The sequence below is a fragment of the Gorilla gorilla genome, chromosome 15, assembly GCF_029281585.2.
Source record: "Gorilla gorilla gorilla isolate KB3781 chromosome 15, NHGRI_mGorGor1-v2.1_pri, whole genome shotgun sequence".
Classification (NCBI taxonomy): domain Eukaryota; kingdom Metazoa; phylum Chordata; class Mammalia; order Primates; family Hominidae; genus Gorilla; species Gorilla gorilla.
This window is the reverse complement of record NC_073239.2, coordinates 98,121,297-98,147,482: the sequence shown is the minus strand read 5'-3', so window position 1 is coordinate 98,147,482 and position 26,186 is coordinate 98,121,297. Positions and strand designations below refer to the sequence as shown.

General features: G+C 42.1%; 1 protein-coding gene across 1 annotated transcript in view; it reads left to right on the top strand.

Moving 5' to 3' along the window:
• LOC101127591 (stonin-2) overlaps window positions 1–26,186 on the top strand; it is a 260,143-nt gene that overhangs the window by 191,005 nt on the left and 42,952 nt on the right. Inside the window, exons 13-15 of the mRNA XM_063698159.1 lie at window positions 23,024–23,122; window positions 23,246–23,552; window positions 23,820–23,980. Coding sequence (XP_063554229.1) covers window positions 23,024–23,122; window positions 23,246–23,552; window positions 23,820–23,980 — 567 coding nt within the window. The remainder of the gene's footprint in view (window positions 1–23,023; window positions 23,123–23,245; window positions 23,553–23,819; window positions 23,981–26,186) is intronic.

Genomic DNA, 26,186 nt, shown 5'->3' with positions numbered 1-26,186 from the left:
TACCCAGGGACACAAACACTGCAGAAGGTGTCAGGGCCCTCTGCCTAGGAAAACCAGAGACCTTTGTTCACATGTTTATCTGCTGACCTTCCCTCCACTATTGTCCTATGACCCTGCCAAATCCCCCTCTCCGAGAAACACCCAAGAATGATCAATAAATACTAAAAAAAAAAAAAAAAAAAAATTTATAAACATAATGACTGCAAAAGTCTATATTTTCTTTTTAGTATTCTTTCTCAAATGTATTTTCTACCCTAATATTTCATGAGAACTTTGATTCCTATTAAGATATGAATATTCACATAAAAAAAAAGAAGCCAACAGAAATCCAAGAGCTGAAGAATTCAGTGAATGAAATACAAAATATGCTTAAGAGCTTCAACAACAGACTAGACCAAGCAGAGAAAGGAATTTCTAAACTTGAAGACAGGTATTTTGAAATAACATACACAGACCATAAAAAAAACGGATAAAGAATAGAGAATAAAAACGAATGAAGAAAGTATACAGAATTTATGGGTATCATGGGCATTCCAGAAGGAAAAGAAGAGAAAAGGTGAGCAAAACATAGTTGATAAAATAATCAGCAGAAACATTCTTGGGAGAGAGACAGAGATCTAGGTTCAGGAAGATCAAAGAACCCCAGACAGATCCTCTCCAAGGCACATTAAAGGAAAAACACCAAGTCACATATAAGGGAATCTCAATTAAACTAACAAAGCATTTCTCAGCAGAAACCTTACGGGCCAGAAGAGAATAGGATAATATATTCAAAGTACCAAAAGAAAAAGAAACTGCCAGTCAAAAATATTATACCTAGCATAGCTATCCTTCTAAAATAAAGGAGAAGTAAAATCTTTCATAGATAAGAAAAAAACTAAGGAAATTTATCACCACCAGACCAGCCTTACAAGAGATACTCAAGGGTATCTTATATCTGGAAGTGAAAACACAACTACCACCATTATTTACCTCCATGCAGGAGAAAGAAAGGAATCAAAGCTTATTGCTACAGAAAACCACCCAACTGCAAAAATAAACAAAAAGAAAGTAAGGAACAAAGGACATATAAAACAACCAGAAAACAGGGCTGGGAGCGGTGGTTCACACCTGTAATCCCAGCAATTTGGGAGGTCAAGGCGGGCGGATCATGAGGTCAGGAGATTGAGACCATACTGGCTAACAATGAAACCCCATCTCTACTAAAAATACAAAAAATTAGCCAAAATTAGCTGGGTGTAGCAGCGGGCACCTGTAGTCCCAGCTACTCGGGAGACTGAGGCAGGAAATTGGCCTGAACCCAGGAGGCGGAGCTTTCAGTGAGCCAAGATTGCGCCACTGCACTCCAGCCTGGGCGACAGAGTGAGACTGTCTCAAAAAACAAACAAAAAAACAAACAAAAAACAAACAAAAAAACCAGAAAACAATCAATAAAATGACAGAAGTAAGTCCTCACCTACCAATAATAACTTTGAATGTAAATGGATTAAATTCCCCATTTAAAACATATAGACTGGAGGAATTGATTAAAACAATTGATAACAAGACCCAACTTTATGCTGCTTACAAAAAAATTCACCTCACCAGTGAAGACACACAAAAATTGAAAGTGAAGGGATAGAAAAAGACACCCCATGTAACTGGAAATCAAAAGTGAGCAGGAGTAGCTATACTTACACATTAGATAAAACATACTCCAAGTCAAAAGCTGTAAAAAGAAAAAAAGAATGACATTAATTATATCTTAATAAAGGAACCAATTCTGTAAGAGAATATAACAATTGTAAATATATATGCACCCAACAGATATATAAAGCAAATATTAGATTTAAAGGGAGTGATAGACTCCACTATAGATAATTGGGGACTTTAAAACCCCACTCTCAACATTAGACAGATCATCTAGACAGGAAATTATTAAAGAAACATCCAATTTAAACTGTACCATAGGCCAAATGGACCTAACAGACATTTACAGAATACTTCACCAACAGCTGTAGAATATACATTATTTGGGGTATGGTGGCTCACGCCTGTAATCCCAGCACTTTGGGAGGCTGAGGCGGGTGGATCACTTGAGGTCAGGAGTTCAAGACCAGCCTGACCAACATGGTAAAACCCCAACTCTACTAAAAAAATACAAAAATTAGCCATGTGCAGCGGCACGTACCTGTAGTCCCAGCTACTTTGGAGGCTGAAGCAGGAGAATCACTTGAACTCAGGAGGTGGAGGCTGCAGTGAGCCAAGATTTTACTACTGCACTCTAGCCTGGGCAACAGAGCGAGATTCCATCTTTAAAAAAAAAATATATATATATATATATATATACATACATACATATATATATACATACATATATATACACATACATATATATATACATACATATATATACATACATATATATACATACATATATACATACATATATATACATACATATATATATACATACATATATATATATATACACACACACACACATATATATATATATATATATATATACACACACATTCTTTTCATCTGCGCATGGAACATTTTCCAGGACTGACCATATGTTAGGATAGAAAACAGGTCTTAAACAACTTTTTTAATTTTTAAAAATTGAAATCATATCAAGTATCTTATCTGGTCATGATGGAATAAAACCAGACATCAATGACAAGAGGAACATTTGAAACTATAAAAAGATATGGAAATTAAATAACATACTGCTGAACAACCAATGGTTGAAGGAATTAAGAATGAAATTTTAAAATTCCTTGAAACAAATAGAAATAGAAACACAACATACCGAAACTTATGGGTCACAGGAAAAGCAGTATTAAGAGGCAAATTTATAACAATAAATGCCTACATCAAAAAAGTAGAAAGATTTCAAATAAAGAGCTGAAAAATGCACCTCAAGGAATTAGAATAGCAAGAACAAAACCCAAAATTCATAGAATGAAATAATAAAAATAGCAGAAATAAACAAAATGCGGACTAAAAATTCAACAAAACCAAAAGCTGTTTTTTTAAAGATAAACAAAATCAACAAAGCATTAGTGAGAATAACTAAGAAAAAAGAGAGAAGACCTAAATAAATATAATCGGAAAAGAAAAAGGAGATGTCACAATGAATACTACAGAAATACAAAGGATCATACAGACTACAATGAACAACTGTATACCAATAAATTCAAAAACCTAGAGGTTACAGATAAATTTCTAGACACAACCTAAAAAGATTGAACCAAGAAGAGATAGAAAACCTGAACATCCTCTATAATAGAAGCATGTCAAAAGAAAAAAAAAAAAAAAAGAAAGAAAAGAAAACCTGAGCAGACCAATAATAAGAAACAAGATTGAATCAGTAATAAAAAGTCTTCCAACAAAAAGTAGTCCAGGACCAGATGGTGTTAACATTCTGAATTCTACTGAACATCTAAAGAAGAAGTAATATAATTTCTTCTCAAACTACCTCAACAAATTGACCATAGGGAATTTCTTCCTAACTCATTCTATAAGGCCAGCATTACCCTGATACCAAAACCAGACAAGAACACACAATAAAAGAATACTTCAGGCCAATACCCCAATGAGCATAGACACAGAAATCCTCAACAAAATACCAGCAAACCAAATCCAGTAACATATCAAAAAGATAATACAACATGATCAAATGGGATTTATTCTAGGAATAGAAGGATGGTTTAACATATGCAAATTAATAAATGTCATACATCACAGCAATAGAATGAAGAACAAAACCATATGATCATCTGAATAGATGCAGAAAAAGCTTTTGATAAAATTCAATATCGCTCTATGATGGAAAAATCTTAATAAATTAGGTATAGAAGGAAAGTACCTCAACGCAATAAAGGCCATATATGACAAAACTACAGCTAAGGTCTTTATGGAACAGGGAAAAGCTAAAAGCTTTTCTTTAAGAACTGCAACAAGGTAAGATACCCACTCTCACCACACTTACTCAATACGGTACTGGAAGTCTTAGCCAGAGCAATTAGGCAAGAGACAGAAATAAAGGGCATCCAAATTAGAAAGGAGACATTGAAAATGACATGATCTTATATGGAGAAGAAACTAAAGACTCTACCAAAACTCTTAGAATTAATCAATCAATGAATTCAGTAAAGTTGCAGAATACAAAATTAATATCAAAAATCAGTAGTGTTTCTATACACAATGAACTAGCTGAGTAAGAAAGCAAAACCATTTAAAATAGCTACAAAAAATAAAATACCTAGGAATAAATTTCAGTGAATGGATAAAGAAGATGTGGTATATATACACAATAAAATACTATTCAGTGATTAAAAAAAAAAATGAAACCCTGTCATGTGCAGCAACGTGGATGGAACTGGAGGACAATATGTTAAGTGAAATAAGCCAGGAAGGGAAAGTTAAACACCACATGTTCTCCCTCATATGTGGAAACTAAAAAAAATGGATCTCATAGAAGTAAAAAGTAGAACAGAGGATACTAGAGGCTAGGAAGCATAGGAGGAAGGAAGAGGAAGGGAGAGATTTGCTCAAGGATACAAAATTACAGCTAGATAAAAGGATTAAGTCCTAGTGTCCTATACCCTGTAGGATGACTATAGTTAACAATAATATTGTATATAGGTTGAAATAGCTAGAAGAAGGATATTGAAACACATTCCCAACACAAAGAAATAATACGTGTTTGGGGCCAGGCGTGGTGTCATGCCTGTAATCCCAGCACTTTGGGAGGCTGAGGCAGGCGGATCACAAGGTCAGGAGATCGAGAGCATCCTGGCTAACACGGTGAAACCCCACCTCTACTAAAAACACAGAAAATTAGCCTGGCGTGGTGGCGGGCGCCTGTAGTCCCAGCTACTTGGGAGCCTGAGGCAGGATAATCGCTTGAACCGGGAGGCAGTAAGCTGAGATCGTGCCACTGCACTCCAGCCGGGGTGACAGAGCAAGACTCTGTCTCCAAAAAAAAAAGAAATAATACATGTTTGGGATGTTTAATATGTTAACATGCTAATTATCCTAATCTGATTAGGCTAATTTGATATATACATTATATATATCAAAACTTCACTATGTACCCCATGACTACATAAAGTTGTCAATTAAAATTTAAATTAAAAAAGAATTGGAGCCATTACTTTATCACATATTTAATCTTCATAATTATCAGTTATCATTATTATATCCATTTCATTCATTTCCTTGATAAGTAAACTGAGGCTTTAAATAATATGAGTTTACAGAGTTCTTAGAGCTTTTGGCGAAACTGTTTTTGGAGCTTGCCATGGCTGCCTTACCATTGGCAGATCAACATCTCAGATATCTTTACTCATCCCTGTATCTGCCAGACCACTACTGACTGCAAGAGTGATGGGGCATCTAGTCTTTTTATCTTAAGCCAATTTCCAACCCTCCTCTGATTGCCCCTTAGGATCACTATATCAACATGTCTCACATGTCCATTTGCCTTTTGCACCAGTAGAGGTTCAAACACTTCTCACCATTCTACCTCAATTGATCCATGAATATGGCCCCCTCTCCCACTTGTTCCTAATTGCCTGAAAACTTCCTGTGCCCTCAGAGACTCATGATCTCTTACCAACATCTATAATATTTTCTCTGAGCTTTCCCTTAATTTCATGCCCTGACTGAAAGCCAATTGTTCCCTAAGGGCACTGGTTGCCCTGCAGTACTCTGCAAGGGATGCGTTTTTGTTTTTGTTTTCGTTTTTTCCCACTCTTATACCATGCACCTCTGGGTTTGAAGATGAGACATAAGACCAGTATCCTTCTTGATTCCTATTGCAGCTTTATAAGTTGTTCTCTTTCCTCTTAAAAAATTTAAATCCTTTGAAGTTTATGCTATCAGATGCTACAACCCCAAATATTGCTATACTGCTGACATTTAAGCCTCTCCTTATTCACTGAGGATTTTAGCACCTGGCTCTCTTTCTTTCTATTCATCCCTACTCCTGTCACTGTGAAAGGAAAATAAATCTTTGGGCCCCCAAGTCACTAAACTAAAGGGAAAACCCAAGCTGGGAACTGCTTAGGGCAAATCTGCCTCCCATTCTGTTCAAAGTCACCCCTCTGCTCACTGAGATAAATGCTTATCTGATTGCCTCCTTTGGAGAGGCTAATCAGAAACTCAAAATAATGCAACCATTTGTCTCTTACCTACCTATGACCTGGAAACTCCCTCCCTGTTGTCATGCCTTTCCAGATGAACCAATGTTCATTTTACATCTTATGTTGATTGATGTCTCATGTCTCCCTAAAATGTATAAAACCAAACTGCTCTGACCACCTTGGCCACATGTCATCAGGACCTCTTGAGGCTGTGTCATGGGCACACATACTCAACATTGGCAAAATACACTTTCTAAATTAACTGAGACCTGTCTCAGATAGTCAGGGTTCACATCACCAATCTTGATATATGATCAAATCAACAATGAGGCCTCTTAGTTCCTTGACCTCCTCAACTCTAATTTTTTTTAAATCTCACATCAGCTGCCCACTTCTATAGGCATAAATTTGCCCAATAATTATACTCTGATCCAAGCACTTTACTCTCTGACCACTATCCCTATCTTTCAAGTGATTTTGTGTCCGAAATTGCTGGGTTCTTAGTCTCACTGACTTCAAGAATGAAGCCACGGACCCTCACGGTGAGTGTTACAGTTCTTAAAGATGGTGTGTCTGGAGTTTGTTCCTGCTGATGTTTGGACACGTTCAGAGTTTCTTCCTTCTGGTGGCTTCGGGGTCTTGCTGGCTTCAGGAGTGAAGCTGCAGACCTTCCAGGTGAGTGTTACAGCTGTTAAGGCGGTGCGTCTGAAGTTCTTCGTTCCTCCCGTCTGGAGTTGTTCATTCCTTCTGGTGGGTTCATGGTCTCGCTGGCCTCAGGAGTGAAGCTGCAGACCTTCCTGGTGAGTGTTACAACTCATAAAAGCAGTGTGCACCCAAAGAGTGAGCAGCAGCAAGATTTATTGCAAAGAGCAAAAGAACAAAGCTTCCACAGCATGGAAGGGGACCCAAGCAGCTTGCTACTGCTGGCTGGGGCAGCCTGCTTTGGTTCCCTTATCTGACCCCACCCACATCCTGCTGATTGGCCTATTTTACAGAGAGCTGATTGGTCCATTGTACAGAGAGCTGATTGGTCCATTTTACAGAGAGCTGATTGGTCTGTTTTGACAGGGTGCTGATTGGTGCGTTGATAATCCCTGAGCTAGACACAGAGTGCTGATTGGTGTATTTACAATCCTCTACCTAGATATAAAAGTTCTCCAAGTCCCCCTAGATTAACTAGACACAGAGCACTGATTGGTACATTTGCAAACCTTGAGCTAGACACAGGGTGCTGATTGGTGTGTTTACAAACCTTGAGCTAGACACAGAGTGCTGATTGGTGCGCTTACAAACCTTGAGCTAGACACAGAGTGCTGACTGGTGTATTTACCATCCTTTAGCTAGACATAAAAGTTCTCCAAGTCCCCACCAGATTAGCTAGATACACAGTGCTGATTGGTGTATCCATAAACCCCAAGCTAGATACAGAGTGCTGATTGGTGCATATACAGTCCTCCAGCTAGACATAAAAGTTCTGGAACTTCCCACCCAACTCAGGAGCCCAGCTGGCTTCCCCTAGTGGATCCTGCGCCTAGTGGATCCTGCACCTGGGACGCTGGTGGAGCTGCCCGCCAGTCCCGCACCACGCACCCACACTCCTCAGCCCTTGGGTGGTCAATGGGACTGGGCGCCACGGAGCAGGGGGTGGCAGGGGGCTCAGGCCGTGTGGGAGCCCACAGGGGGTGGTGCTTGGGTATGGCGGGCTGCAGGTCCCGAGCCCTGCCCCGTCGCGAGCAGATGAGGCCTGGCGAGAATTCAAGGGTGGCACGGGCTGGCCGGCAGTGCTGGGGAACCCGGCACACCCTCCACAGCTGCTGGCCCGGGTGCTAAGCCCCTCACTGCCCGGCGCCCCCAGCCGGCTGCTCTGAGTGTGGGGCCCGCTGAGCCCGTGCCCACCCAGAACTGGCACTGGCCCATGAGCACCACGCACAGCCCCGGTTCCCGCCTGCACCTCTCCCTCCACACCTCCCTGCAAGCAGAGGGAGCCGGCTCCAGCCTCAGCTAGTCCAGAGAGGGGCCCCCACAGCGCAGTGGCGGGCTGAAGGGCTCCTCGAGCATGGCCAGAGTGGACTCTGAGGCCGAGGAGGCACGGAGAGCGAGGGCTGCTAGCACGTTGTCACCTCTCAATTTATCTAATATCTCACTTCAAAATTTTATTTCATTACAACTTCCAATTCACTGAGTCTATTATTTTTTCATTATCTATTGCCCTTTCAAAGACACACATCTCATTGAACCCCTTAGATTCAATGGACTATCATCATAGTCACTCACTGAGATCAGGGCAAGTGGTCTCCTCTTTATGAAGATGACTTAGGAGTTGCACACATCACATTTCACACCCTATTGGATCAGCTGGGAAGTGGGGCCTTTGGGGAGTTATTTAGATAATGAGGGCTCTGCCCTTATAAATGGATAAATGCCTTTATAAAAGACTTGAAGGGTGAAAGTTCACTCTTTTCCAACCCTTTCATTCCTTCCATCATGTGAAGACATGGCATTCTTCCCTTCCAGAAGACGCTGTCTTGGAAGCTGAGTCCAGGTTCTCACCAGACACTGAACCTATCAGCTCCTTAATCTTGGACTCCCAGCCCTCAGTACTGTGAAAAGTAAGTTTCTGTTCTTTATAAGTCACCCAGTCTCAGATATCTTGTTGTAGCAGCACAAATGAAATAAGACAACTGGCTAAAACACAGGGCATTCTATTATTAAAAGAAAAGAGGATGTGACTATTTGGGGACAGTTAGTGATGTCTGCACATTAGTTAAGCCTAAATGTCCACCTAGTCTGTGCTTTCCCACAAGTAACTAACAGATCAAAGTATGCAGCCATGATGATTCTCACTCCAAATCTCAAGTGAGCAATCAATTCTACATAACAAACTTATACACGTATTTAATACATTTGATGTTCTGCTCTCAAGAAATGGCTATTTTGTGTGTTCTCCTCTTTTCTCAAACTTCTCACAATCCCTTAGTATCTTTTACACCTCACTCTCAGCTGGTAACTTTCTCTTGTATTCTATAGAAAAAGTGAAAGCAATCCCAGGGAGTTACTTTTCTTTCCCCACTAAATCTACTAGCCCATTCTAACATTCTTTTCTCTCATTTCAATTCTGACTTTCTTTGCCCACATTCTTTTCTCCTTTTACAGTACACAAAAGCAAAATATGTTCCTAGCAAAGATGAACACCTCTAAAGCCTATCTTCAGCCTTTCTCAAGGACAGATGTCTGTAATAAGCACTTTCTCTTGTACTATTATGTTTTGATTTTCTGTTGGATTTTTCCAACAGTTAGGAAATAGTCTCTAATAAATCCCACCTTCAAAAAATTATTAGAAGAGAGGACTCTGGGAAGATAGCAGAGTAGAGAGCACCTGAAATCTGTCTCCCCAACTTGACAACAATTGCACTGAGGGAATCTGTCTTACCTATTTTGAAACTCTAGTGTCTGTTGAAGGCTTGCAGCTTCCAGGGAAGGCTTAGATGGTAAATTGCAGTTAATTCTGGTCAATTTCAGCTTAGCACAGTAGCAGCTACCCATCCCCCATCCCCCAGCTCTTTGGCAAGCAGCCATGCACACATTCCAGGAGCAGCTTTCATATAGCTTGCAAATGCCAGGGTGAGTAAAAAGGACCCTTTCCTCCAAATATCAGGGATCTGGACTTTAATCACTGATTGCTGTTTCTGATTCACAAAGGTGCAGACAGAGGCAGGTAGCCATTGTTGACCTCTCCCAACTGTTGTATGCCCCTCCCCCTCCAGCTGAAGCAACTTCCAGGGGATTAAAAGGGCTAGCACCCCCTACTCCATTTATTTTTCTTTTTTTCCCCCTTTTCAGAGCCATATATTAATGACTAGGACGTTCAAAAGTAACAGGAGTTCGAGATCAGCCTGACCAACATGATGATGGAGTGCTGCTGTGTACACTAAACTTTATGGCTTGGTGGGTCAAATAATGCCCAGTTCATGAAGGGCAGCTCAGGTCACACAGTAATTGGTAGCCCATGGTCAAGCACTCAGGTTCTACTAAGGCCCAGTAACAGGCCAAGAGCTGTCTCTCAAAAGAAGAATAGTTATCTGCAGAAAATGGCAGGGTCCTGATCTAAAATCCTAAAGGGCTGCACTGCGGTTCACCTACAGGAGCCTTCCAAATACTCCATCAGCATTCCTGTCTGCCACTGAGACTTCAGGCAATACTGGATCGGCTGGATCATATGGCCCCAGTGGCAAAGCAGCTTGCACAGCAGTATGGATCTCTTGCAGAGCCTTTTCCTGTTCTGGGCCCTACTCAAAACTAGCAGCTTTTTGGGTCACTTGGTAAATGGGCTAGAGTAACAAATCCAAATAAGGAATAGGTTGCACCTAAAATCTACATAGGCCCACTAGAGGTTACAATTCTTTCTTGGCTGTAGGGGGGCCAAAGGCAACAACTTATCCTTCACTTTGGAAGGGCTATCTCAGTATGCCTCACACAACTGAACCCCTAGAAATTTAACTGAGATAGAAGGCCTCTGAATTTTAGTCAGGTTTATCTCCCATTCTTGGACACACAACTGTTTTACAAGTCTAGGAGTAGTTGCCACTTCTCACTCACTAGGTCCAATCAGTATAATGTTGTTAAATCAAGTTTAGCCTAAACCTTCTTCCTTACATATTTTAACTTCAGCCTAAAGGTGTCTGTGTACATCATGAACTATAACCTAAATGGAGTTGTATATAGACCGTACCCTACTCTTATATCAGTCAGCAAGTTTTGGCCAATCAGATATGGCCAACTGTTCAAACTGTGTTCAAATACGGGTAACACCGAGCTGTAACCAGTTCAGCTGTTTCTGTACCTCACTTTGATTTTCTGTGCACCACTTTCCTTTGTCCATAAACCTTCTGCTACAGGGGTGCACTAGGGTCTGAGCCTACTCTGGCTCATGGCACTGCTCAATTCACGAATCATTCTTTACTCAATTAAACTCTTTTAATTTTAATTTGGCTGAAGTTTTCCTTTTAACAATGTCATTAATGTAAAGGGCCAGTGTGATATCTTGTGGAAGGAAACAGTAGACAAGATCTCTGCTAACTAAATTATGACATAGGGCTAGAGACTTGATGTATCACTGAAGTAACATGATGAAGGTGTATTGCTGACCTTGCCAACTGAAATCAGACTGCTTCTGATGGGCCTTGTGTATAGGGATGGAGAAAAATGCATTTGCCATATCAATAGCTGCCCACCAGGTACCAGGAGATGTGTCAATTTGCTCAAGCCATGAAACCATATCTACAGCAGCTCCAAGTGAAGTCACCATTTGGTTAAGCTTATAATCCACTTGTTCTCTAAAATCCATCCATCTTTTGCATACGCCAAATAGGAGAGTTGAATGGGGATGTGATGGGAATCACCACCCCTGCATCTTTCAAGTCCTTGATGGTGGCGCTAATCTCTACAACCCTTCCAAGGATGTGGTATTATGTTTGATTTACACTTTTCCAAGATAGAAGTAGTTTTAATGGCGTCCACTTGGCTTTTATCACCATTATAGTCCCCACTCCACACACAGGTCAGGGAACCAAAGTAAGGATTATGCCAGTTGTTAAGTATGTCTACTTCCATTGTGCGTGCTGGAACTGAAGAAAAAACTGCAGGATAGGTCTGAGGACTCACTGGATGTACTGTGCTAAACCTCCTAAAGCTAAAACTTTAGGACCTGAGCTAAAAATCCATTGATCACTTGACCTCCATATATTCCTATTGTGACTGGAGGGCCACAGTGATGTTTGGGGTCTCCTGGAGTCACTGTCAGTTCAGAGCCAGTGTCCAGTAGTCCCTTAAAGTTCTGATTCCTCCACCCGCTCCCTGCTCCCCCCGACCCCCCCACCCCCCCACCCCCCCGCCAGAAACCCATGCACAGTTACTCTGGTAAAATCGTGTAAGTCCCTTTGGAGAAGGCTGGGCTAAGGATTAACAGTATCAATTTTCAGTAGTGCACCAGGGTCTTCTCTTGATGGGACCTGACTGCTCTTTGTCCAAAGGGCTCTGGGTCTATAAACTGGCTAAACTCTGGGAATTGAATGGGGGTTTATGACTCTCTGTTTTGTAATTCAACTTAGACTTTTTTTTCACTTAACCTGGAACTTTTCTGCTCATACAGACCAAGTAAGAATTTAGTAGGCTTCCTATCTATTTCACGTCTAGGAACACCATGGATAACTAGCTAACACCACAGGTCCCTGTGTGTCAGACTACGGTGATTGCTGCTTTGACTCTGCTGGGCATTACAATAACTACATCCACTTTGCCTTTGTTACCTGAGTGCTGACCCTTGGCCCCTGTCACCCTGAGATCCAATTACTCTCACTCTGTTTACATTTTCCAACTGAATGGCTGTGGTTCCCTCTGTAAGGTCTGTCCTATAGAGAAGAGTAATCATGGAGCTCTTCCAGGATGCTAGGGCTCCCCTTATGAATTTATTTCTCAAAGCATTGGTGAAAAGTATGTCTTCTGGACCCACCCAGTGTGGTAAATAGGTCTTAAATGACAAATCCACTCTAACATTTTAATCTCCCTAACCCTTTGAATCCATTCCTCTATATTAAATTAAGAGAGATCAGTCATCTCCAACTCACTCTTGGTGGGCCACTTTTTGACCCATGTTTCAGCAACCAACCAAACTGTTAGAGCCCTTTCTAACTCTCTGAGTTAGAAATAATGTAATATTTCTGTAATATTACATGCAGAATCTCAACTTAGTGAGCCCATATCTATACATTCAGCCTGATTCAACTTTGTTTCTTCTACTATTCTCCCACACTCTTAATATTCATTCCCATATATGTTCCCCAGATTTCTCCTTATATAAATCAAAAAACTCAAGTAGTTCTTTTGGAATGTAGTGCACCTTCTCATGGGTCATACTTTATAACTCAAAGTAGGCCCTTCAGGGATGGCAGGGGTAGATTAGATCCTGAGAAGAACCAGCACTGTCTTGCATAGCAACTGCCTCAGAGGAAGCCATTACTACTTCCTCAGGGTTAAATACCTCAGACTGAGGTAGAAATACTGAAACCACTGTGGGTGGGAAGGCTGCTACCACCAGAGGTGGGGAGACCTATGCCATTTAGGGTGGGGAGGCCACTTTCACTGGGATTGGGAAGGTTACTTTTGCTGGGGATGGAGAAACCTCTTCCACTGGCAAAGAAGACGCATCAGAATTTAGGGTCTCAATGTCTGTAGCTTCATCAGGCTCTTCCTACATATCCCCATCCCATCTTACAGGATCCCACTTTTTCTCAACCAATGCCATCACTTTAACAGTAGATATCACGTGAGGCTGGGAGTTCAACTTGCTTTGTAATTCAGCCAATTGCACAATGAGATCCTGGGTTTGATTTTCAGCAATTTTAGCCCTGTGGCTACAGGAGTTAATGATTTCTCAGGGCACAACTACAAGTTTTTAAGTCATTTATACAGTGCGCGAGCTGGAAATTTGAATCCTGAGCGCCTCCTTTTCTTTTACCACTTGGTCCTACATTAGAAGCAACAAACCAGTGTCATTATATTCCTTATTTTCCATTGTCCAAAAATGTTCAAAAGTGTCATATACAGAGTTACTTAGCTCTTTGCTTCTTATAAGTATTAGTTAGGAGTATCCAATGCAGATATTTTATATATCTCTAGAAACAGTTCATTCCATGGACTATCAGTACTTTCTGTTCCTCTAGAACCACTCTCAGTACCAAAATATTTTATTGGTCAGAGTTCTCCAGGGAAAGAGAACCACTGGAGATTACACACACAAACACACACACACGCACACATACACACACCCACACACACATTGGGAATTGGCTCACATGATGATAGAGGCCAAGAAGTCCCATGATCTGCCTTTTACGTCTGGAGAACCAGAAAAGCCAATAGTGTACAGTAGTCCCCACTTATCTATGGGTTTTCCAAGACCCCCAGTGGCTGCCTGAAACTACAGAGTACCAAACCCTATATACACTATTTTTTCCTGTATATACATATTATAAAGCTTAATTTATAAATTAGGCACAGCAAGAGATTAACCACAATAACATAAAACAGAACAATGATAACAATATACCATAATAAGTTATGTGCTGTCTCTTAGTTGCTCTCTCTAATGTTCTCAAATTATCATAGTGTACTATACACTCACCTATCTTCTTTGTGTTATGTGAGATTATAAAATTTCTGATGAAATTTCCAGAAATAATTCATACATTTTAAATTACACACTGTTCTGAATATCATGAATGACATGGACATTGTGATATAAATGAAATTACCAGAAATAAGCAATTCGTAAATTTTAAATTACATGCTGTTCTGAATATCATGATAAACTCTCACACTGTCCTGCTCTGTCCAACCCAATTACAATTAGTCACTTAGCCGTACAGGTTATCAGATCAACTGGCCCAGTATCACAATACTTGTATTTGAGTAATCCTTATTTTACTTAATAATGGCTCCAAAGCACAAGAGTGATGATGTAATATTTTTGGACCTCTGTTGACTGCAGATAGCTGAAACTTCAGAAAGCAAAACCATGTATAAGGGGGGACTACTGAAATTTAGTCCATATGTAAAGGCCTGAGAACAAGAAGAGCTGATGTCCAAGAATAGAAAAAGATGGCTGTTTCAGCTCAAACAGAGAGAATGAATTCACTCTTTCAATGTTTGGTTCTATTCATGCCCTCAGTGGACTGGATGATGCCTGCCCACACTGGTGAGGGCAATCTTCTTTACTCGGTCTACTGATTTAATTGCTAATATTATCCAGTAACACCCTCACAGACACACCCAGAAGTAATGTTTTACCAGCTATCTAGGCATCCCTTAGCTCAGTCAAGTTAATACATAACATTAACTGTCACATAAGGATTCTACCCAGTGTTAGGGAAAGCATGGACCTACTGACACCTTGGTTTTTTTGTTTTTGTTTTTTGAGACGGAGTCTCACTCTGTCGCCCAGGCTGGAGTGCAGTGGAGTGATCTTGGCTCACTGTAACCTCCACCTCCTGGGTTCATGCCATTCTCCTGCCTCAGCCTCCCGAGTAGCTGGGACTACAGGCGTGTGCCACCATGCCTGGCTATTTTTTTTGTATTTTTTTTTAATAGAGACAGGGTTTCACTGTGTTAGCCAGGATGGTCTCGATCTCCTGACCTCGTGATCCGCCTGCCTCGGCCTCCCAAAGTGCTGGGATTACAGGCATGAGCCACTGCGCCCCACCCGCCGACACCTTGGTTTTAAACTGCTAGCCTCCAAAACTGTCAGACAAATTCTTGTTTTTTTGTTTGTTTTTGTTGTTTTTTGTTTGTTTGTTTTTTGAGATGGAATCTCACTCTGTTGCCCAGGCTGGAGTGCAGTGGTGCATCTTGGCTCACTGCAAGCTCTGCCTCCCGGGTTCACGCCATTCTCCTGCCTCAGCCTCCCGAGCAGCTGGGACTACAGGCCCCCGCCACCACGGCCAGCTATTTTTTTGTATTTTCAGTACAGACGGGGTTTCACTGTGTTAGCCAGGATGGTCTCGATCTCCTGACCTCGTGATCCACTTGCCTCGGCCTCCCAAAGTGCTGGGATTACAGGTGTGAGCCACCGTGCCCGGCCAAATTCTTGTTGTTTTAAGCTAACTAGTTTGTGGCACTTTGATACAACAGCCCTGGGAAAAAAATACACCTTACTTGTTATCCACATGAAAAGATATTCTAGAGTCACTTTGTCTTATTTTGTGCAATAATTGGTAATTTCATTTGGTTTAAACATTTTTTTATCCCAGTCCTAGAGTCAGTAATATCTCTGAAGGGCCATTATTCCTTTGAAAATAGTATTTCAAGATAATGATCTGGGAGCAAGAGGTGCTCCCAAATTCTGGAGCACTGGACTGGTCATGGTTTGTTTTAGCTTTTATGGGGACAAATATATTTTATAAGATGAAACATTGAGTTTGGGTTTTTGTTGTTGTTAAGAAAAGACATTTCCTGCTCTTGACCTGGAATCAGAATCAGACATTTCTCCACAGAGCACTGGTCTTGAAATCTTATAATTTAGGTACCAAATGTACTCATTACTACTGTGTTGGTCATTGTTTCTAGGCCTCTTCAGAGCCAGCAGGGAATTTTGACAAAATTCACCATGATACTTCTAATTCAAATTCAGGACTACAGAATTTGTACTTATCCTCCTGTACCTTACATCTGCATCGTCTTTCTCCCATATGATAAGAGATTAGCATTATGAATGAGTAAATAAGATTGCCCTCAACAATGCAGGTAGGCCTTATCCAATCTATTGAGAGCCTGGTTCTCAAGAACAATTGGGATTAGATAATTAGAACATAATATAATTACTCGTATTCTTTAATCCACATTTCACATAAAATTATCAAAATACATTTCCAAACATTATCACCAACAATACAAATGCAAACACTTAAATGTTTTTGGACATTTCTTTTTCTCCTTAAAAATATCCCACTATGGATATCTAGTCAAATTATTGTGTTTGAAAGTCACTTGAAAAAGTTCTTTGTGTGTTATGTAATATCCAGTTAGGTTACGTAACTTAATTTTTAGTTTGGGGAATTGCTTTTCAAAAGTTGATTTTTAAAAAAGTAAGTAAAATGTGTGTTTTCAGTCAAATCTAAAAAACAAAGTACATTTAAATAACTCTTTTTTTTCTGTCTTCTCCATACTCTTCTCTCCCAGTCCTTATAGGTAACCTTTAAAGATACATACATATGGTTTATATTTCCTTTTTTTTTTTTGAGAGGGAGTCATGCTCTGTCACCCAGGCTGGAGTGCAGTGGTGTGATCTCAGATCACTGTAACTTCCACCTCCGTGGTTCAAATGATTCTCCTGCCTCAGCCTCCCGAGTAGCTGGGATTTCAGATGCCCGCCATTGTGCCCAGTTAATTTTTGTCTTTTTAGTAGAGACAGGGTTTTGCCATGTTGACCAGGCTGGTCTTGAACTTCTGACCTCAGGTGATCTGCCCTCCTCAGCCTCCCAAAGTGCTAGGATTACAGGTGTGAGCCACCGTGTCTGGCCATATTTCCTTTAAAAAAAAAAATAGTAAGCAAGTATATTACACACATTTTTGTATTTTCTCTTTTCTTAAGTGGAGGCAAAGAATACTTTTCCACATCTTGCTTTTTTTCATTCAGCATTATATTCCAAAGATCAATCCATAGTGGGTATATATATATATATATATTCCTTATTTCTTCTTCCAGCTGCATAGTACTCACCTGTGTGCATGTACTATAGTTTATTCAACCAACCTCCTTATATGGACATGTGGGACATGGACATATTATATAATCTTCTTATATAAAATATTTACTTTTTATATAAAGTAAATATACTTTATATGGTAGGATGGGTGTTAATGCAGTCCTACAACAAATAGTCTGAGGCATACATCTTTTCTTATTTTTGCTATAGTATCTGTGGGACAGAGTCCTAGATTTGGCATTGCTAGGTCAATGGGCAAATTCATACATAACTTTTACTACATATAGTTGGGCACATGTGTAACTAAGCAATCTGATATATTTAATCAATAAATCAGCTTTCAGCTTAAGGAATCATCTCATTATATATATATATTTTTTTTTTTTTTTTTGAGACAGAGTCTCGCTCTGTCGCCCAGGCTGGAGTGCAGTGGCACGATCTCGGCTCACTGCAAGCTCCGCCTCCCGGGTTCACGCCATTCTCCTGCCTCAGCCTCCCGCGTAGCTGGGACTACAGGCGCCCGCCACCACGCCCGGCTAATTTTTTGTATTTTTTAGTAGAGACGGGGTTTCACTGTGTTAGCCAGGATGGTCTCGATCTCCTGACCTCGTGATCCGCCCGCCTCGGCCTCCCAAAGTGCTGGGATTACAGGCGTGAGCCACCGCGCCCGGCCCTCATTATATTAACATACAAAAATTATGCTGTGGGCTGGGCGCGGTGGCTCACACCTGTAATCCCAGCACTTTGGGAGGCCAAGGCGGGTGGATCACAAGGTCAGGAGTTCAAGACCAGCCTGGCCAAGATGGTGAAACCCTGTCTCTACCAAAAATACAAAAATTAGCAGGGCACGGTGGCAGGCGCCTGTAATCCCAGCTACTTGGGAGGCTGACACAGGAGAACTGCTTGAACCTGTTGGGGCAGAGGTTTCAGTGAGCCAAGATCGAGCCACTGCACTCTAGCCTAGGAAACAGAGTGAGACTCAATCTCCAAAAAAAAAAAAAAAAAATATATATATATATATATATGTATATGTGTATATATATATGCATATGTATATATATATGTGTATATATATATGTGTATATATGTATATATATATATGCTCCGCACTTATAACCAGCTCAAGTCTGACTGCTCATTGCTCAGAGGCTGAAAACATGAGAAGCGACGTGTAGTGAAAGGAAAGCAACTTTATTCCAATGGTAGCAGTTGGGGGATGGACAGGCTCATGCCTTTAACAGATCACTCCAACTTTTTGGACTGAGTGAAGGGGTTTAAGAAGCAAAAAGGTGTGGGAAATATGCAGGAGTAGCGCAGGAAGGTGTAGGTCTGTGTGTCTTCTTCTGACGGTCATCTTCAGTAACTGCCTGCCTGAAGGCCCAGTTCATGTCATCCTGACCTCAGCTGGTAGTGCTGGGCTAATGGTTCCTAATCCCCCTTGAGCAGGAGGATTCTGCAGTTGGGGTCTCTCTGTCTAGTTTGTTTCAAAATTGGCCGCTGGAATTTTTAAGCAAGCACATCATTAAGATAAGTAAGCCCTGTTCTCAGAAAAGGCTGGTGGGAAAGGGACAAACAGTTTCAAAGTATGTTTCAAGGCTGAAAGCAAGCAAGAAAGAAAAAAAAGTTTTAAAATGCATTGTGAGGCTGGGATGCTGTTACATATTCACCACTTGAGTTATCAAAATTTGGCTGAGTTTCTTGTAAAGTAAGCACTGGCCACTGACATCATTATTAAAAAATTTTTTTTTTTTTTTTTGAGACAGGGTCTCGCTCTGTCACCCAGGCTGGAGTACAGTGGTGCAATCTCGGCTCACTGCAGCCTCTGGGTTCAAGTGATTCTCGTGCCTCAGCCTCCTGAGTAGTTGGGATTACAAGTAGGCACCAGCATACCCAGCTAATTTTTGTATTTTTAGTAGAGATGGGTTTTCACCATGCTGGCCAGGCTGGTCTCAAACTTCTGACCTCAAGTGATCCACCCACCTCAGCCTCCCAAAGTGCTGGGATTATAGACCTGAGCCACCACTCCCAGCTGTTGTTGTTTTTTTGAGACAGAGTGTGTCTCCAGCTCTGGTGCCCAGGCATGATCTTGGCTCACTGCAACCTTTGCCTCTCATGCCTCAGCCTCCCAAGTAGCTGGGATTACAGGCACATGCCACCATACCCAGCTAATTTTTAGCAGTTTTAGTAGACACAGGGTTTCGCCATGTTGGCCAGGCTGGTCTTGAACTCCTGGCCTCAAGTGATCTGCCTGTCTCAGCCTCCCAAAGTGCTAGGATTACAGGCATGAACCACAACATGCAGCCATCATTATTAAAATGTAATGGTAGTGTTCTACAAAGTGATTTAAGAACATCTTTCCCCAGCTTTGATGATATTGGTGTAGCTGTTACAGTTACCATTAATAATAAAACACCCACCAAATATTTGTCAAAGCACTTCCTACTACCTTTGATTTTCCAACAACGATAGGTGGTGGTGATTATTTCACCTTATTGACACAGAATCATGGCACAATGTCACACAGGAATTTAGTGGCAAGAGTCAAACCTGATTCCACCAAAACTCCACACTAAGTTAATTTATTTTTGCTAAAAACTACAAACTGGTCTACACTTTGTTCTACAGAAAATAACTTAGAGCTGGTTGGTGTTTTAAGACATGAAGTAGCAATTTCAAACTAAGTTACAACAGACAAAGATAATTTAAAAATATTTTAAAAAATCTCTTCATCACATGTATAGAACTAATTTGTATGGTCAGCAATTTCTTATAGCCACCACCAAAAATTTGTGCATGTGAAAATCGGCAGTTTCTTTGAAAATGACAAAAACATAGGTGAAATCTGAATGCAGTATAATTTTTTTTGGTAGGACTGAAATATGTATGCTTTCAACAGCTTAAATGAATGCTATGACTATGCACTACACTTTAAAACAGGGACTTTCATTAAGATTGGTAAACTTGCTTGGCACGGCGGCTTACGCCTGTAATCCCAGCACTTTGGGAGGCCGAGGCAGGTGGATCATCTGAGGTCAGGAGTTTGAAACCAGCCTGGCCAACAATGGTGAAACCCCGTCTCTACCAAAATTACAAAAGTTAGCTGGGCGTGGTGGTGTGAGTCTGTAATCCCAGCTACTTGGAAAGCTGAGGCAGGAGAATAGCTTGAACCCATGAGGCAGAGGCTGCGGTAAGCCGAGATCGCACCACTGCATGCCAGTCTGGATGACAGAGCAAGAGTCTGTCTCAAAAAAAAAAAAAAAAAAAAAAAAAGAAGGAAAGAAAAAAACTGATTAGTAAGCTCGAGGCATCTTTCTTCTTCAATTCTGTATCCTCCCAAAGTGCCCAATACATACTGAGCATACATACATACAAAGTGCCCAATACATACTGAGCATTAGGGCCTAAATATGCCTCAAAACTAGTTTTGTTTTTTTCTTTCTTCACTATTTAAGAAAATGGAGTTTGCTGGGAAGTCACAAGATTTTAGATTTCCACAATCTTTTTAGACTCTTCTCTTTCTTGGCATTGTTGCTAAAATAGTCATTTGGACAGTAAAATATTTAAATGTTTGGACATAGAAGGTTTGCTGTCATTTTGTTGATGGGGTAGCAAAATTTATACATTGATTTTTTTTTCCCCTTTTCTTCTCTTGTTTTACAGTTATCTAGTGTTTAGGCTGCATATTAAAAGAAAGACGCAACATTTTATCTCCCAGTATAAATCATTTTGAAGTTAATAAAACACATAAACATTCATCACAAGGAGAGTACTATTATGTATCTATCTAAGTACACAGCTGCTACAAAGTATAAGATCACAAACAGCAAATCCTGTATAAATGTTTTATATAGTAGAAAGAGCTGTTCAAGTTAGAAACGTCATTCAAGCTGTAGGAGACCAAGAATAAAAAGTTCAGATAGAAACAATTTAAATATGATGCTAAATGTAATCTTACTTGGGAGAAGTTTTCTCTCACAAATTTTGTTTTGTGAATTAAAGGGCTGCAGCTTCCAAGTATTCAGTCCTACAATTTTGGTACAACAGAAAATATTTCTTTCCGAAACTAAACTGGATGGCACACATATGTTGCAATGAAGGCATATAACAGCTATTGAGGGACTGAAAAACCAATATATTGGAATGGAATCCATGATGGCTAGATGCCAGACACACAAGCAATCTAAGTTCCTGGGTAAATATTAACCAAGTGCTTAGGTCTTTTTGCAATCTAGGTGTAAAGAGAGAAGCCAACTCAGAGCCTCCAGGGAGTCTAATGGTCTTAAGGAGGCCAAGACTAGGTTTTCTGCCATTTTAATCCAGTAACTACAATCCATTATTTCACAGATTAATTCTGTGAAGAGCAAACCTCGTAGCTTCTCTTCCCTGTCCTGTCTGCAGTGGTTTTAACTTTAATTGATGGCAAAACTACTCAACCATTTAGTCAAGAACACCAATAGTAGGGAGGAAAACTAGGTGGAAGGTGAGGGATTCCATGTGCAAAGCGTTTGGGAGTATGTAATAGGGAGGTAACAAGAAGTCCTCTCAATATGTAGTAAAACTTAACAGGAATGGTATTGTTTGGTGTAAATTTTCGGGCTGTCACCTGAATATTAAATGAATTACAAATGTTGATAGAATCATAACTTTATATAATATACCAAGAACACTGATTTCCTGTGATTTTTTTTAAGTGTCCCAGACCATGCAGCTGTGCAGGAAACTGGGAAGCAACTGTTAAGAGGGGAATGCACTTGGCGTGAAAAGAAATGTCAAGGTTCATAGATATTCTCTACACCCATTCACAATCTCCCATTTTCTGAGTATTCAAGGCCTCTGGTTTCTCTAATCCCTTTCTTCAAGTCTTGGCAGGATGCATTTTTTTTCCTCTTTGGTAAGACGCCTTTGATATTCTTCAAATCTGGTTTCACCAGCACAGAACTTTGACATTTCGTTTTGCTTTGTCTCTGGAAGACAAACTCCCTCACTCATCCACGCGACATTTCAAGTCCCTCAAAATTCCCAGGGACAAGAAAATTAGGTACTATGAATTCTGCCTTCCAAACAGCATTCTCTGTTCTGCTTGCAAGGTCGATATAAAGGCAGGATTTGCTTGGGCAGAACAAGTCAAAAGCTTATTGAATTGCACTTATTGAATTGAACATGGAACACAGCCGGCTTGCTCTCTTATAGCGAGAGGCCATGCGAGTTGATGGGTCAAGGGCATGCATTTCAAAGTGATCAGTCACTATACGTTGGCCACATGGAGTCGCAGTATTTTGGCAATATTTTTAAAAACCAGGGAAAGTTACTGTGCTGTTACAATCCAAAGGCTGGTGGGGTTTTCTTCCACCCCGCATTTCCACTAGCGTGATAAATTATTTAAAGTACGTGGCCTAGTAGAGGACTAACCTCTGGGTAACATAAGCCTAGTCTTCGCAGCGTACCCAGTGTGGAAACAAACGAATCAGAGGTTACTAATTCTGGAATGTTAAAAGTAGGCCCCGATCTGCTTTTACTCCCTTTGGGAAATCCTACACAATTCTGCGCGCGAAAGACCCACCCTCGGTGAGGCGGTGAGGCGCGAACGCCGCGAAGCTCACACTCAAAGCCTCGCTGACAAATCAACAGATGACTCCGCATTTAAAACCTTCCCGAATAGGAACGCGCCAGAGGCCGGAAGCCACGCCACGTGACCAGTCCTACTCCGCGGCCATTCCTAGCGAGGCAGTAGGCACCGTCTCTGTCACATTTCCTAGCTCCTAAAGCGCGGGACCAGGCGGAAACGTGCGACAGGAGGCGGTCCCACCTAGCTTTGGACTGGAGTGTCAGTAGAACTCCCGTCTTTTCCAGCAACGCTTTGCAAGTTCTTCACCGCAAAGAACTGCCGCAGACTTCCGCCTGGGTGCCAACCACGTGATCACGCGAGCGTTGGAGAGGCGTAGGTCCGATTTCACTACTTCACTCCCCGGCCAGCACCCGCCACAGCGCGTGACAACGCGGCTCGTCGGCGGCCTCCGCCCCGGCGCGCCTGCGCACGCGGCTCTCGCGGTGTCTCGCGCTCAGCCCCGCCCACCTCTGCCCCCGCCCTTTCCGCCCCTCCCTCCCCCTTCACCCTGTCTCTCGGCGGCGGCGGCGGCGGCGGTGGCTCGCGCAGCTTGTTGGCTCGCTATATAAAGGAGAGAAGCGGGCGGACCGGACGGCTGGAGCTGCAGCCGGTGGCAGCAGCGGCGGCGCAGGGAGCGGCGACCGGTGGTGGTTTCCCTCCTTGGCGCGGGTTGGGGAGCGGGCAACGCCCCCCGGACCCCTGAAGGGTCGTGGCTTTTTTTTTTTTTTTTAAGGCGATTCTCGAGGTTTTCAGCTGCGGGAGGAGTGCCCCCCTCCTCCTCCTCTCTCCGCTCTCCCCTACTCCTTCAGGATTGATTTTGTTTAAATTTTTTTCCCCAATCTTGCGGTGATTTGGGTCACCCTCCGGGTGTTACAGTTTTTTTTTTTTTTGGTTTTGTTTTTATCTTGTTTTCTTGGGGTTGCCCCCTCTTGTTTGTGTTGTGTGTGGAAATGGCGAACTCGGCAAATACAAACACCGTGGTAAGGACGTGGTTCGGTGGCCGGCGGGGGCTTCGTTCAGGCTGCAGCAACGGCCGGACCGGGCGGGGGCGGGGACGGCGGCGACTCCCGGCCTCGACTCTTCAGCCGCCCGCGCGGCCGCCGCCGCCGCCGCTTCCCGCCTCGGGCGGATCGGGCCGGAGCGCCGGGCGGCGGGCGCGGGGGGGCGCCGAGGGCTCGCGGCGCGGGGAGGGCGGGGGCGCCGGCGGGGCCTGGGGCCGCCGCGGGCCGGGCCGGGCCGCGGAGGCGGTTGGGCCCGGTCGGGCGCGCAGCCCCGGCCCCAGAACCCGGCCGCCGGGAGGGAGGGCGGGAGGGGAGCCGCCGCTTCCCCCCGAGGGGCCCGTCCGCGCTGGCTTGACGAGGGCTCCCCGAGTGGCTACAGAACAAAAACCGTGTCTGGGGAATCGGGCGAACCCCCGAGACCCATCGTGATCCACTTTAATGCAGTGGAAGATTAATGGTTACTTTGGGGGTTTCTTAGGTTGTTTCTGGCGGTTGTGCTTTGGGAACCTTCTCTGGGGCCATTTTATGTTTAAAAAAAGGACGAAGGTTGGTTGAAAAGCACTTATCTCAGTTCCTTCCGAATGGGTAAAATGGCGAAGGGGAAGACCCCCATCGTATCTTCGACTAGCAGAAGCACCAAAACAAACAAAAAAAGCCTGCAGTGGTCCAAGTGTCCCCGCTTTCGCCTTGAAATTTACCTACTTCTTCCCGTTGGTCCCTTTTTGTTACTTGCGATCACGTAGGTTTGCAAAAAGCAGTCACATAAATAACCTTTTCAGTCACCAACGCAGTGTGATCACTAGTCCACCCAACTCTTATTTTTATGATGACAATAAAACACGTTTTTTGCCCGGTCCCAAATGCCGCAGACCAGCCCGCGGCCGCCCGACACCGTACCGTTGGCGACTCGGGTCTATCCATCATGGCTGCGGCCGCTTACCCTGCTTTTCAGTCCCTGAGCCTTGTGGTCCTCCTCCCTTTGGCTGCCCTGTTTATATAGAGCCATTGCCGCTCTCTAATATAGACTCTGCCAGGATGGGAAGGTGCTTTTCAGGCCTACGTCACCGCCTCTCCATTTAAACACCAGATCCGGCTTTAAATAGTGAGAGCTGCTGAGAGCGGGGCTGGGAGGTGCGTGCTCCCGAGGCGAGAGCCAGGCGTGTGCAGAGCTCAGTTTATTTCTAGGTCCTTTTTTCACCCTGTGATTTCGCACCCGTCGCGGGCTGCTTTCAGAGCCCCAAGTTTTGGTTTTGTTCCTAGCAGCAGCTAGGATTTGCCTTCTTTGTTTGCTAGGGGGAATATATCCGAATCGCTGTCCCTTTTTGTTTACAATTTTCAAAATTATTTAAAACAAAGAGTTTTAGATCAGATGGTCTAGCCATTTTTCTTATGTGCATTATTTTCGGGAATTTAAAAAACTGCTTTCTACATGGAAAGTGTTAGCTGCAGAGGACTTGGTTTTGGTAGTGTTTTGTTCAAGTATTCAGGAAATAATGTTAGAAGTATAGCTCCTAATATTTCATTATGTTTTCCTATAGTAAATGTAAAAGACACGAGGCTTTTCAGAGAAATAGATAAGTACCTAAAGCTTCAGTATAGGATCATTTATGTGTAGGAGAATCGTGAGTAGAGGGAAGAGACATACTGCAAACTAGATTAAAAAAAAATCTAAGTAGAACTTTATTGCCTTGGATATTAACATGGGTATCCGGTATAAAAATTATTCCAATTTATTTTCCAGCATTGCATCAGGGAATTAACATTTTTGAAGGAAACCTAACAAATCACTTAATGCCACTAGTGGTCCTCTGATTTACCAGTTCTTAAGTTTGAAATAACCTGTTTTTTAAAAATTAGGACAAACCTAAATTGTATTTCGTGAAAGAAACTTTGCCTCAAGTATTAGTGTAGAATTTTAAGCAATAATTTAGAAATTGCTTATTTCAAATACTCCTATGTGCCCACATACTTTTCAAAAATTAGTATCTTGAAGGCTTTTCAAATTGTGAACAATTCTGCTAAATTACTCGTTAGGCATATATTTTGTGAAGAATACACATTTCCCTTCCTTCACCTATAGGGCTTATGAAGCTGTTAAGTGGTCAAGTTGTGAGTTCATTAAGGCACAAAAATAAAATCTTAATGATTCATTAAGTTGAGAGTACTAGAAGAAAGCAGATTTATA